Raw genomic sequence first — 15,158 nt, 5'->3', positions numbered from 1 at the left:
ATACAAACTAGTGCTGCAAGCAGCATTGAACGGGCCCTCGCACCCGTGGCCACGTTGGGGCTTGTCGCGGCCGCGGGGTGTGCTGCAGACACGGGGTGCACCTCAGAAGCGGGGTGTGCATGAAGCACAGGATGTGCTGTAGCCACAGGCTGTCCACCAGTAGGGGCTGCTGTCAGCATCACCCAAATTCCTATGGAGAACTGTTCAGTCCGACACTGTAATCATACATGGGAAATTTCAAGCTGATTGAACATTGTATATGAGAGTTACTACTGGCTCTTACCAGAAGGTGGCGCTGTGACTATGAGCGAAAAATGAATATGTAGATGTGTTCAGGGCAGTACCCTCATCAAACCTGTGAAATTTGGTGGAGATTGGACAATGTATATGACAGTTTATACAGGCTCCGCCCAGTAGGTGGCGCTATGACTATGAGTGAGAAATGTATATGTAGATGTGTTCAGGGCGGTACCCTCATCAAACTTGTGAAATTTGGTGGAGATTGGACAATGTATATGAGAGTTGATACAGGCTGTCACCAGTGGGTGGCGCTATAGGATTGGTAAGGAAAGGAGTGTGTAGATCTGTTCAGGGCGGGACTCTGATCAAGCATGTGAAATTTGGTGCAGACAGGATGAAGTACGGACGAGTTATCAATGCCTAAATGTTATGGCGAGGCATCATGGCGAAGGTTATATTCGTGGCGCCGCCAGGTTCACGCCCTCTGTTGTAACCTCACCAAGTTTTCTCACAGACCTTAATCAAGGTCTTAAGAGTTTCCTGACATGAATTTGAGGTTAATATGTTTTACCACCTTGGAGGAGGGGCTTGTAGAGTAAAACATGTCACTTCCTGTTTCCAGTAGCGGGCGCTAGGCCTGATGGGAAATATTTTCATGTAATGGTGTTGGGGCTGGGATTCTTGTCTGACATGTGAAATATGAAGAGGATAGAAGACTGTATGTGAGAGTTACAGTGATTTTCATTTTTTGGCATTTTGCCCAAAAAACATCAGACTTTGACCCCCAGCCAAGGCCACGCCCATTCTCAAAAACTCAAGCTTTTGATAACTTTTCATCTTCAATGTGTTGTCAATAAACTGAGCGACTTTGAAAAGTCTGGGAGGAAGTCCCTAGGAGGAGTTCGTTAAAGTATGACCCCTGGAAATCGCCAAAAACACGTCTTATTTTGAAATTCAAAGCAAAATGGCTGACTTCCTGTTTGGTTTGAGGTATGGGTGCAAGAGGCTTTTTAGTGCGTCTTGGGCTGTTTAATATGCTTACCAAATTTCATACACCTAGGTGAAAGTAACCTCTATGGGGCGACGTTTTTGAAAATTTCTAGGGGGCGCTATGGAGCCATTTTGCAACAGTCATCTGCGAAACCCACAAAATATCAAATTTTTCACCAGACCTGATGCACAGTCCAAATTTGATGAGTTTTGGGGCATGTTAAAGCCGCCAAATATGCGATTCATTTGGCACCAGAAACAAACAAACAAACAAACAAAGAAAGAATAATAATTAAAGCTGCAAGCAGCGATGAACGGGCCCTCGCACTCGTGGCCACGTTGGGGCTTGTCGCGGCCGCGGGGTGTGCTGCAGACACGGGGTTCACCTCAGAAGCGGGGTGTGCATGAAGCACAGGATGTGCTGTAGCCAGGGACTGTGCACCAGTAGGTCGTGATATCAGCATCACCCAAATTCCTATGGAGATCTGTTCAGGCCGAGACTAAGATCATGCATGTGAAATTTGAAGCTGATATAACATTGTATGTGACAGGTAGTACTGGCTCTTGCCAGTAGGTGGCGCTATGAGTATGAGCGAAAAATGATTATGTAGACCTGTGCAGGCCGAGACTGTTATCATGCATGTAAAATTAGGAGCTGATCGGACAATCTATGTGAGAGCTAGTACTGCCTCTGCCCAGTAGGTGGCGCTATGACTATGAGCGAAAGAATAATATGTAGATGTGTTCAGGGCAGTACCCTCATGAAACCTGTGAAATTTGGAGGAGATTGGACAACGTATATGAGAGTTTATTCAGGCTCTGCCCAGTAGGTGGCGCTATGACTATGAGTGAAAGATTAATATGTAGACCTGTGCAGGCCGAGACTGTTATCATGCATGTGAAATTAGGAGCTGATCGGACAACCTATGTCAGAGTTAGTACTGGCTCTGCCCAGTAGGTGGCGCTATGACTATGAGCTAAAGATTAATATGTAGACCTGTTCAGGGCGGTACCCTCATGAAACCTGTGAAATTTGGAGCTGATCGGACAATCAGAGAGTTAGTACTGGCTCTGCCCTGTAGGTGGCGCTATGACTTTGAGTGAAAAATGTATATATAGATCTGTCCAGGCCAGGACTGTCATCATGCATGTGAAATTAGGAGCTGATCGGACAATGTATGTGACAGTTAGTACTGGCTCTGCCCAGTAGGTGGCGCTATGGGATTGGTATGGAAAGGAGTGTGTAGATCTGTTCAGGGCGGGACTCTGATCAAGCATGTGAAATTTGGTGCAGACAGGATGAAGTACAGGCGAGTTATCGCAGCCTAAATGTCATGGCGAGGCATCATGGCGAAGGTTATATTCGCCGCGCCGCCAGGGTCACGTCCTCTGTTGTAACCTGACCAAGTTTTCTCACAGACCTTAATCAAGGTCTTAAGAGTTTCCTGACATGAATTTGAGGTTAACATGTTTTACCACCTTGGAGGAGGGGCTTGTAGAGTAAAATATGTCACTTCCTGTTTCCAGTAGCGGGCGCTAGGCCTGATGGGAAATATTTTCATGTAATTGTGTTCAGGCTGGGACTCTTGTCATACACGTGAAATATGAAAAAGGCAGAAGACTATCCATGAGAGTTACAGTGATTTTACATTTTTGGCATTTTGCCAAACAAACATCAGACTTTGACCCCCCGCCAAGGCCACGCCCATTCTCAAAAACTCAAGCTTTTGATAACTTTTAATCTCCAATGTCTTGTCAATACACTGAGCGACTTTGAAAAGTCTGGGAGGAAGTCCCTAGGAGGAGTTCGTTAAAGTATGACCCCTGGAAATCGACAAAAACACGCTTTATTTTGAAATTCAAAGCAAAATGGCTGACTTCCTGTTGGGTTATGGGCATATGTATATGAGACTTTTTTGTAGGTATGGACATGATACATATGCCTACCGAATTTCAGGCCCGTAGGTGTAACCTCCTTTAGGGGCTGAATTTTGGGAAAATTCTAGGGGGCGCTATAGAGCACTATAGAGTTTTGGGGCATGTTTAAGCCGCCAAATTTGCGATTCATTGCGGATTAGAAGAATTAAAGCCGCAAGCGGCGATGAACGGTCCCTCGCACTCGTGGCCACGTTGGGGCTTGTCGCGGCCGCGGGGTGTGCTGCAGACACAGGGTGCACCTCAGAAGCGGGGTGTGCATGAAGCACAGGATGTGCTGTAGCCACAGGCTGTCCACCAGTAGGGGCTGCTGTCAGCATCACCCAAATTCCTATGGAGATCTGTTAGGCCGAGACTATAATCATGCATGTGAAATTTGAAGCTGATAGAACATTGTATGTGACAGGTAGTCCTGACTCTTGCCAGTAGGTGGCGCTATGAGTATGAGCGAAAAATGATTATGTAGACCTGTGCAGGCCAAGACTGTTAACATGCATGTGAAATTAGGAGCTGATCGGACAATCTATGTGAGAGTTAGTACTGGCTCTGCCCAGTAGGTGGCGCTATGACTTTGAGTGAAAAATGTATCTGTAGATGTGTTCAGGGCAGTACCCTCATCAAACCTGTGAAATTTGGTGGAGATTGGACAATGTATATGAGAGTTGATACAGGCTGTCACCAGTGGGTGGCGCTATAGGATTGGTAAGGAAAGGAGTGTGTAGATCTGTTCAGGGCAGGACTCTGATCAAGCATGTGAAATTTGGTGCAGACAGGATGAAGTACGGACGAGTTATCAATGCCTAAATGTTATGGCGAGGCATCATGGCGAAGGTTATATTCGTGGCGCCGCCAGGGTCACGCCCTCTGTTGTAACCTCACCAAGTTTTCTTACAGACCTTAATCAAGGTCTTAAGAGTTTCCTGACATGAATTTGAGGTTAATATGTTTTACCACCTTGGAGGAGGGGCTTGTAGAGTAAAACATGTCACTTCCTGTTTCCAGTAGCGGGCGCTAGGCCTGATGGGAAATATTTTCATGTAATGGTGTTGGGGCTGGGATTCTTGTCTGACATGTGAAATATGAAGAGGATAGAAGACTGTATGTGAGAGTTACAGTGATTTTCATTTTTTGGCATTTTGCCCAAAAAACATCAGACTTTGACCCCCAGCCAAGGCCACGCCCATTCTCAAAAACTCAAGCTTTTGATAACTTTTAATCTTCAATGTGTTGTCAATCAACTGAGCGATTTTGAAAAGTCTGGGAGGAAGTCCCTAGGAGGAGTTCGTTAAAGTATGACCCCTGGAAATCGCCAAAAACACGTCTTATTTTGAAATTCAAAGCAAAATGGCTGACTTCCTGTTTGGTTTGAGGTATGGGTGCAAGAGGCTTTTTAGTGCGTCTTGGGCTGTTCAATATGCTTACCAAATTTCATACACCTAGGTGAAAGTAACCTCCATGGGGAGGCGTTTTTGAAAATTTCTAGGGGGCGCTATGGAGCCATTTTGCAACAGTCATCTGCGAAACCCACAAAATATCAAATTTTTCACCAGACCTGATGCACAGTCCAAATTTGATGAGTTTTGGGGCATGTTAAAGCCGCCAAATATGCGATTCATTTGGCACCAGAAACAAACAAACAAACAAACAAACAAACAAACAAAGAATAATAATTCCTTCAATTTCAAGAGGTTCTCGCACCGCCTTCGGTGCTCGGGCCCTAATAATAATAATAATTCCTTCAATTTCAAGAGGTACTCGCACCGCTTCGGTGCTCGGGCCCTAATAATTCCTTCAATTTCAAGAGGTTCTCGCACCGCCTTCGGTGCTCGGGCCCTAATAATTCCTTCAATTTCAAGAGGTACTCGCACCGCCTTCGGTGCTCGGGCCCTAATAATTCCTTCAATTTCAAGAGGTCCTCGCACCGCTTCGGTGCTCGGGCCCTAATAATAATTCCTTCAATTTCAAGAGGTACTCGCACCGCCTTCAGTGCTCGGGCCCTTAATAATTCCTTGCATTCCAAGAGGTCCTCGCCACTGCGTGCAGTGCTCGGGCCCTAATAATTCCTTGCATTCCAATAGGTCCTCGCCACTGCGTGCAGTGCTCGGGCCCTAATAATAATTCCTTGGGTTCCAATAGGGTCCTCGCACCCGTCGGTGCTCGGGCCCTAATAATAATTCCTTGCATTCCAAGAGGTCCTCGCCACTGCGTGCAGTGCTCGGGCCCTAATAATAATTCCTTGGGTTCCAATAGGGTCCTCGCACCCGTCGGTGCTCCGGCCCTAATAATTCCTTGCATTCCAAGATGTCCTCGCCACTGCGTGCAGTGCTCGGGCCCTAATAATTCCTTGGGTTCCAAGAGGACCTCGCACCGCCTTCGGTGCTCGGGCCCTAATTATGTTCATAGAATATATGGCTCAATATCAATATATTAGCAATGTTTGTTTTGTTTCATTTTCACCATTTATTTTTCCCCTATGTTAATGATCCTACTAGTTTGTCAGACTCACTCCTTATATGTTACTTAATCATTTGTAACTTTTTTGGGATCCACAAGTGATATAATAAGTCCACTTTTATTGATTATCATGACTGAAATATTATCTTACCATTTCAATCTTTTTACACTTAAAAAAAAGGTTAGATTACAACTTGTGAGTAAGACAGTTGTTGTTTACAATGTAGGTATAATTAAGTTTTTAATTTATCAATTATTTGGGTTAAATTTAACTACATGTAGAATACATTTCAAATAAGCCACTACCTTTTATTCTTTGCCGAAGAGCTGATCTCACTTAGAAATAAAGATAAATAAGGAGGGAGGAATGAAGGACTTGCAGTCGCATTTCTGAAAGAGGGGGGGGGCTCCAATCATGTGCATGAGCACAGAGGGAGGGAGGGAGCGTATGAGTAAGTAAAGTAATCAAACTTAGGTTTCTCTTGAAGCCTGATGCTCCTCTACAGCTCTGTGATTTATCAGTGAAATGTATGGACTACACAGCAGACTGGATTCTCTGTTAAGAGTAAAAACTAAACAGACAGAATATGAAACATCACTCTCCTTCCCATGCTGCTTGTGGGACACATGTCCCTGCTCATGTCATTCGCAGCATGTAGAGATGTTTTTGCTTTATAGTGGCTGTGGTTGGAAATACAGGACAGATCGCTACTTTTAAAGCACGAGAAACACACAGATCTGTGTCCTCGCTGTTCTTCATTATTCTAAACTGATTAATTGCTGGTGGATCATAGCTCTTACCCACGCAGTCTAACGCTCCACCCACGCAGTCCGGGATTGCCCTAATTGAATAATTAAGTGCAGTCTCCAGCACTTAATAAATTATCTTCAAGATAAACAGCAGAGAAATGTTAAATCAGACAGGAATGAAAAGCAAGTGGACCTCCTGTATCCACATGATTGTTGCCGTGGATATGGGGAGAGTGGGCATTCCTTCATGTTGCCCAGGAAACATGTTTGTACACACTGCCAGACGAATGTGGAGAAATGCATCCCAGACCACCTCAGAATGTGGTAAATATGTAAATAAATGTCTGTTAAGTCTCTATCCATTGCCGAATGAGGTAACACAATTGTGACTGAGCTTATGGCCCACTGATAAAAACCTTTGCATTTGCAGTATTATGGACTGGATGGCTGGTGAGACTTTTGCGGAAAAAAGCGGCACCCAGTTAGTGATGCGTTTTCCATCAACCAGCATTGGTTGGTCTGCCAGAGAGGGTAGGCGGAGCTAAGCGGCTGCTTTTCCAGTCTCTGCAAGTGTTGCAAGTAAACAGTAATCTACTATGGCTGAACAAACAAAGAAAAGATCGATGACTACAGATACAACTTCAAAAATATGTGAAAATCCAAGAAACAAATAAGACACTCAGATGAAGGCAAACAGTCTAAAAAGGAAAGCGACCATCAGCGAGTTAATCAAGAGTTACAACCAGAGCCATCTGGGAAGTTAGCTCCCGCATTTTTTTTTAATGCAGGGCAATTCTCGTTCTGACCACCCAATAAGTCTTTTTGTTATGGTTTGTTTTTGAATTAGTACCCTTCAATTTTCTGCACTAAATTTTTATCTCAACTGTTTTTCACAGGGGATTTGGTGTACGATGTCACTGATGGTGCTGGGTGGTGTTTTGTTGCATATTGCAATGGATCTTGTGAAGTTGAGACACATTCGAATCCATGTCCCACAACACAAATACCTACCACAACCCCTGGTACCACCACTGTGCCAACAACTCCATCCAAGGACTGCTGTTGTCAGAGAAAAAAGGTATAAAACAGATCATACGATCCATTAGTTTAGCAAAAATACTTTCCTTAGCCTCATAATTTTACTTTGTAATAACAATGGTAACAGATGTGCAGTTACGATGAATATCTTTGTGTGATAGTTTAAAAAAAAATGTCTAAGTGGTGCTCCAAGAAACAATTTATTTTCTAAGTCCAAGTTAATGAGTGTGTCATTACCAGGATCATATTTATGTGACACCATGAAGATTTATTAGGCGACTACATTGTACCTAGATTGTCAGATGTTATTTCTGCATATAAACCAGTAAAATATGTACAATCTAACCAAATATGACATGTTGTAATATGTTAGTATTAAAACTTAATAATTCAGAAATAAAAAAATCAACATGTAGAAAATCAGACCACATGGCAATATGGTTACATTTATCTTGAGATTATAGAATAGATCAAAAAATAAAATTGCAAAATATTATGCACTGTAACAATCTAAAACCAAATAACTTCAAATGCAGAGGAAAATCCAGAACACAAAATCCAGTTATCAAGCAAATTGCTTTACTGAAACATTCTTTGGTCATACACGGAAAGGCAGTCAGCGAGGGCAGAATAATCCAACAGGAGTAATCCACAAAAACCAAAATCCAAAAACAAACAAACACAAGGAAATCAAGGCTAGAAAGCATGAAGACAGGGTGACAAAGACAATCTGGCAGAGGGTGAGTGAAAAAACAGGGGTATTTATACAGGTTGGACTTATTACCAATAGGACACAGGTGTAGGGAAAAAACTGGCGGGAAACTGCACCAGGATACAAAATAAAACCGGAAGTAAACACAGAACAAATGAAAACAAATGTTTACAGAGAACATTTCAATGCACAGAAAATATTTAGCCCTGCATCTTGAAAATGTTGGTAAATTACAATTTATTCTTTAAGACTTCATTGTTTCCTTTTACATAACTTACTGCTTACTGCTCAACCCCTATCCAGCATGGAGAGTCCTGGATGATTGACAATTGCACCCATGCTATCTGCATTGATGGCAAGGTAACAAAGAAAGCTTATTCCTGTCCCGAAGTACAAAAACTCATATGTACCAATGGACGCCCCGCTGTTAAGGTCTATGATGAAAATGGATGCTGCTTCCACTATGAATGTCAATGTAAGTTGAAAATGTATCATTTCAACAGAGTTTACCACTACTTTTATATGCAGCGAGGATCTTCTTATGCTAAGACAGCTGCCTAGAGCATAGAATGTATTAGAGAAGTGGACAGCCTCCTGGTCAGAGAATCCATTTTAAGGGCCAGCAGGATGCATATCCAGTTGTAAAGAAGTTTTCCTTGTGAGTTTATGGCCTCAACTGCAAGTCTTTTCTATAAAGCCAGCTTGAATGACATGCAAACATGTGTCAATTAGATAAATACAGCAGGTGTCTATGGTAGAATGTGTCACATCTGCCCGAATAGTAAGTGTAATAGCTCTAGTAAATCTAACTGTGCTAGTACATCTAGAAATAGAGCGCATTCCTCTCTCCTTTGTGCATTTATAATTGTTATAATTAAAAATGTTAGAAAATGTTTCATTTGCTTTAAGAGTCCACATAGAAATATGCAAAATGCCATAATGCATCGCAAAATCAATTAGAGTTAGAACCAGGTTTTATGCAAATTTGATGGCACAATGCCTTCATCATTATGCCTCTGTGCTGGCGACAGCCATGGCCGGAGGCATTGTGCTGTGCGTCAATACGTCCGTCCGTCCGTCCGTCTGTCCCATTTTGTGAACACGATATCTCAGAAACGTGTTCACAAGATGGTCCTAATTATAATAAAAGCTGGCACAAACGTCCTCTTGGACTCAAGAATGATGTGATTAGATATGATGGTCAAAGGTCAAGGTCACTGTGATCTCACGTCCTTCCCATTCTTGTGAACACGATACCTCAGGAATGCCTTGAAGGGAATTTCTTAAAATTTGGCACAAACGTCTACTTGGACTCAAGGATGAACTAAGTAGATTTTTGTGGTCAAAGGTCAAGGTCACTGTGACCTCACAAAACATGTTTGTGGCCATAACTCAAGAATTAATACGTTAATTATGACAAAATTTCACACAAAGTTTAAAATGATGAAGTGATGACATTTTATATTATATATATTATATATTATATTTTATTATATTTCATACTCAAAAGATGAAAGGTCAACTTCACTGTGACAGCATAACGCTTTATATTGTCACTCCAATCAAGTTCTTATTGATATAGACCCCAATGTACTTCCTCTCACAGGATGACTACCAGGACAGGGGGCCTCATGTTCCTCTGGTAATCCACAACAAGCTCTTTGATCTTGCTAAGACTGAACTTAAGGTGATGATAGTTGCATCATGTGTCAGAGCTCTTTATCAGTACTCTCTCCTCCTCTGGAACAATAGTCTCTAAGTGAGGGCAGCATATTTCTCACTGGAAACTATTCACTGGAAACATACATGTCACTATAGTATTAACTTCCATTTTTCCAAAACATGCACTTAATACATTTTGTTTAATAACTCCAACATCTAGAGTGTACACAGACAGAAATCTAACTTCAACTTCACTAGTTGGTGGAGGCATACAACTGCAAGGTGGTAATTCATGTAATAACCCACCAACCAATAGCAGGAAGCAGTAGCTACTAAAGCAGCTTGCTGCTAACTAGAGCTAAGTACTGAAGGTATATTGAAGTAGCCTTAGCGGAAGTAATTATGCTCTCTACTTGTTTCAGTGTTTACTTTCTCTTTCCCTCCATGGTTCTTCTCATCCTGCAGGTGTATGCACTGTCGTGAATAAAAAGCACTACAGCACGTTGGATGGAAAAACTTATGATTTCCAGCAGTACTGTGATTTCTACCTGGTCACAGAAATCATAAATAAATACAACCTGACTATTATATTGGATAATCAAGAGTGTGATCCTTCAGACAGCACATTCTGTCCCCAGGCTGTCATTGTTTTGTTCCAATCCTACAAGATAGTTTTGACTCAGCTGAAGGATGTAGGCAATGTGGTAAGCATCATTTTAAATCGTCACGACACATATTGTGTAAGTGTCAGTATGTCACTTTATTGATTATTTTGAGACTGCGTGATGCGTTCTGCAGTTGGACTTAGGAATTCATTTTTTTGTCTTTTCCTTCGAACAGGTGTATATAAACCAAAAACATATCTATCCTGCTTACAGCAACTCCGACCTGCTCCTCACTAGCACAGATACAGAGATCACATTGAAAATACCAGCCATTAACACAGAAGTTATTTATAGGACCAACTCATTCAGCATTTACCTTCCTTATTCCCTCTTCAGTGGGAACACTGAGGGACAGTGCGGTGAGTATCTACAACAGACATGCTGCTGTTTCTTATTCTAAGCCTTTTCAGTAATGTAAGAATAATGGGTTGAAAAAGATGTCAGTGCTTTCCCATGGACTTATTGACACGCCACTGAAGCTTCAAAAATCATAAATGTTTCCTTAGTTAGCATTTCGGTTGAGATACGGAAAAATGCACCATTAAAACAAATCAAACAAAGGACGCTACTCAGTGAAAACAATTGCACATCGCTCTACTACAATACAGTTAGATGAGCGAGTTTGGTAGAGTCCTTTGGTCCAGTCTAACATAGATGTTATAAAGGGTTTACAAGATAATCCATATGAGATACCTGTTCTGCTGTGGTCATGTACACGTTTTATTCACAACATGCTATAAAAGAGCCACATTGTGCAGCTTCAATTGCTGCCATATTAAATAAGCCACCGGAGACTTATGTTTAGCGAAAGTAGTCATTAGTCAAATTAAAGTATCAGAAGTAATCCAGGACACTTTTTATTAATGAGCTACTGTTCCTTCTCATTTTCCAGGGACCTGTGACAACTCCCAGGCCAATGACTGCCATTTTCCCAATGGCATGATGGGAAGTTGCTCAAACTGTGCAGGACACTGGCTTGTCCCAAATAATGATACATGTGTTCCCCCCACACCTCCCCCAATGACAACAACAACATCAACCAAGACCACTGCAAAAGAAGCAATAGGACCCCCTTGTAAACCACCCATTTGTGAACTCTTAATTAGCAGGTTAAGGATTTTTGGTGCAATGTTATGCACTCTTATTTGACACACACAAGTAATCACTGAAAATGGTAAATGTGTACCTCTATTAGCTATCATTTAACATTTGTTTACTAGAATTGGAAAAAAAAAGTTAACATTACTTTATTGTGATACTAAATGGGTTTTCTTAGACACAATAAACATTCTTAGATATAGTTCATGCATTGTAATGCTTCACCTTTCATAATTTGCAACTTTCTCTTCTCTCACTTCACTTGTGCTGATTCTTTCCCCTCTCTTTCATCACATGTTGCTGTCTCTCTCTCCCTCCATCCATCTGTCTGTCTGGATTACTTACAATGCTGAAATTAGACGACTAGATCAACCTAAATAAACAAAATAATGTACGATATATGTACAGCAAAACATAACTCAACAATTCAATCAAGCAAATCAAGCAAGTAAGAGAGAGGGAGCATCAGAGTGACAGTAAATGCAGGCAGAGCAGAGAGAAAGGAAATAAAGTAGCCTATTTAACATCATACCCGGGACCACATTGAAAACATTTGAGGCTCAAGCCAACGGCCCCCTAGAAAGTGGCGCCCGGAAATTGCAGTCAGCAAGAAGTCCTACTCAAAATCAACATTGGGATTCTACAGACTGATATCGCTGTCCAGCCATCTAAGTTACCTCAGGGGATAGTAAATTTAGCTGCATCAAATGTGTCACGGTCAACAGTTATGAAAGTGAAAATTTGGAAGAAAATGAACAGGATGGTGGAATTTATTTGTTATAAGGCTACTTCATTTATCTACCATAACCTGCCAGAACTGCAGCTAAGAAGCTTAGTTATATTATAAGCAATCTCGGATCCTATCGGCTAAAGTCTGATAACCATATAGTCTCTGGGGACACTGGTGAACGTGCCGAGCGGTAAGCGATAACTTCCAGTCAAGACTTCCTTTTCCATGTGCTGCATTGTTACAGAAAGAGAAACCGTTTTCTTGTGATTTACTTGTTATTAATGGGTCTTGCCTTTGCCGAAATTTCAATATCATGATGCAGTTTTGTAAGAAGTAAAAATTCAAGCTTTGTCAGGTTTGTTCTCAAGAGGAGAAGAAAACTTTTAAAATCCTTGTTTGTTGAACCGAGGTCGGATCAATCTGATGCATTCACACAGCGTCAAGGGAATTCATCTCAAGTTACATTTTAGATCCAGAACAGATTGTTAGCTCTTCCCGTGCCAGATGTTTATAGAGATTAATAAGAAGGTAAATTGTTGTCAGATCCAACGTTGGGAGCCGGGATGTCATTATAGCGGATTACATTCCGCCTGCTCTTGCTTTCCTCACAGACTGTTTTTCTTCCATACGCTGCAGCCTGCTGATGCGTGATTGGCTAATATTACTCGGACTACAAGCGTAGTTCAAACAGAAACCAAACACTTGCCTTCCCAGAAATCCACGTCCCTACCTACAGATTCTTACGATGTAGACTATTCTACTATGTAGAATCTGTAAATAGAGATTATATTATAAGCATTGTGCGAAATACCCAGTGGCAATCAGGGGGTCCCCCCTAGTGCTGCAGTGTTAGGCTGAAGTCTTACACAGACTCAAAATACAACATTTCATTGACGCAAGCCATGGCAATTAGCTAGGATATACACACGTAACTACTACGCGCAACAACTACACGCTGCAACAGAATCCATACACACACAAACCCTAAATACCCTAACTTGCTGTCCTTGACGTCGAGCCAAATGTTGTGGTCTGTCCATTCCCCCACCTGCTTAGTTGTCCAACCAACCGGTACGTTACTGTTGCTAGCAGCCGCCGAATCACCTCCGTCTTCCTGAAAGCACCTCTTAACCTCAGCCTGACCAGGTTCGAGGGGTCTTGGCAGGAGAGGAGCCCCTAACTCCCCTGTGCATGATGCACCAGTGTTAGCTATGGTCTCTGCGACATTGTAATTCTGGTTCAGCTTTTTAGAAGTGAATCCAAAACAAGCAAGTAAAGAACTCTGTTTTGTCTTTGACATATTTTCCGACTTTATGCACATGTACAGTAAGTAAGTGTAACCATGAAGTTGAAGCAGAATCAAATCAACACCTTTTAGTTTGTATGGTTCTCTACTACAGATAGACTATTTGCAACAGCGTCTCCCTTGGAGGAAGGCCTCACCAGAAAAAACCTGGTATTTAATGAAAATATGCTATATTGGGAAACACCACCAAAACAATATTTTTCAGTAGGTCATTCATATTTGTGAATACACATTTTGAAATTTGAAAAATAGATACTTTTTATACATTAATTGAGAAAATTGCAACTGACAAATAATTTTTTAAAGAGACCCCCCAAAATGTTGCTGTTGAGGCTTTCAGGGTGTCTCAAGTATCAATCAAGGGATCTTGGAGTCCCTGAGACACCCTGTATTTCGCACCCTAATTATAAGTAATACTTACATTATTAGCTGTTCGGCTATAGCAGCTTTGTTCGGTGAAGAACCAGGGACAGGGGGCAGCTGTCACTGTAACAAGGAGCTAAAACTGACAGATTGCCCTGTCACTGACTTGTATCTATAAAGCCTCCCTCCACTGCACACAACATTTCTTTTCAGTTCAGCTCCCATCAATTGTTTTGCTTAACAGTATAACACCGTTTTCTATCATGTCACGCCAATAAGTGACCAGCAGGGCTTGGCAGACTTGAATGTAGGTGAAGTGTTCTTGTGCCAAGGGGCACATACTGTCCATTCACTTATGGACTTAAGGGCAGGGCACTTACTTTGGCTTGGCAGAAGAAAGCTTACATGCTTTGGAGGTTGAACCTGATTGTTGTCCTTAATTGAAGACTGTAATAGGAGTTTTTCTGGTGGCAGCGATTTTAACAGCACCTGAAGGTGTGACATGAAAGTTGCATGCATAGTTTTAGATGTGAAACAGGTTGATTTGATGGTTAATAGAAACCTTTTTGACCTTCCATATCCCTGATGCAGCCCAACATGTCAACTTATAACAATGTACTGTACGTCTCCCGACTGTGAGCTTAAAAACCATAGACTGTCTATAAGAAGTAAATGTAGCCACTGTGACAGCACCCACTGGTTTGTCCAGTCTGGCAATAAGACTGCAGCAATATTGTTTTATTTTCTAGCCAAGAGTGAGAATATTTGGACTAAATTTGTCCTTACTACATTGAACATGCGGAGTTTGTAAATACTGTAATGAGTTTTGGACAGGCTATGAAACTGTCTCAATTTAATGCTGATGCCGCTGTGCGACTTCTATCAGATAGTCTTTATCTGTCATGTTATTTCAAATGACATGCATTCCTAAGATGCTTGACATGGGTGTATTTTTCTTCAAATTTTTCAGCATTAATAACATATTGCACAAAGAGACTGCTCAATAATGTCAATGCTTTTTACACTGTTTGACAGGATAAACTTCTCCACACCACAATGCTTTAGTACAGTGCACTTATTATGGCCACATAGTACACTGTAGAACTGAATTATCAGACTAAAACACAAACAGGAGCCTCCCAAAAACTGAACATATAGTTAGTGTTAGGTGTGTTTTATTGCAATGATCACTTTTCCTGACAAACTTTTTCTTGC

At 41.7% G+C, this 15,158-nt stretch overlaps 1 protein-coding gene across 1 annotated transcript in view; it reads left to right on the top strand.

The window, feature by feature from the left end:
* The window catches only part of LOC138591281 (mucin-2-like), a 152,326-nt gene that overhangs the window by 109,981 nt on the left and 27,187 nt on the right, over window positions 1–15,158 (top strand). The window contains exons 30-33 of the mRNA XM_069661861.1: window positions 8,423–8,594; window positions 10,247–10,485; window positions 10,622–10,805; window positions 11,339–11,521. Coding sequence (XP_069517962.1) covers window positions 8,423–8,594; window positions 10,247–10,485; window positions 10,622–10,805; window positions 11,339–11,521 — 778 coding nt within the window. The remainder of the gene's footprint in view (window positions 1–8,422; window positions 8,595–10,246; window positions 10,486–10,621; window positions 10,806–11,338; window positions 11,522–15,158) is intronic.

Source organism: Semicossyphus pulcher, unplaced genomic scaffold (genome assembly GCF_022749685.1).
Source record: "Semicossyphus pulcher isolate SPU_LCO1_2020_fin unplaced genomic scaffold, fSemPul1.0.p SCAF_1, whole genome shotgun sequence".
Lineage (NCBI taxonomy): Eukaryota > Metazoa > Chordata > Actinopteri > Labriformes > Labridae > Semicossyphus > Semicossyphus pulcher.
Note: the sequence above shows the minus strand (reverse complement) of the source record. Positions and strands in the feature narration are given on the sequence as shown.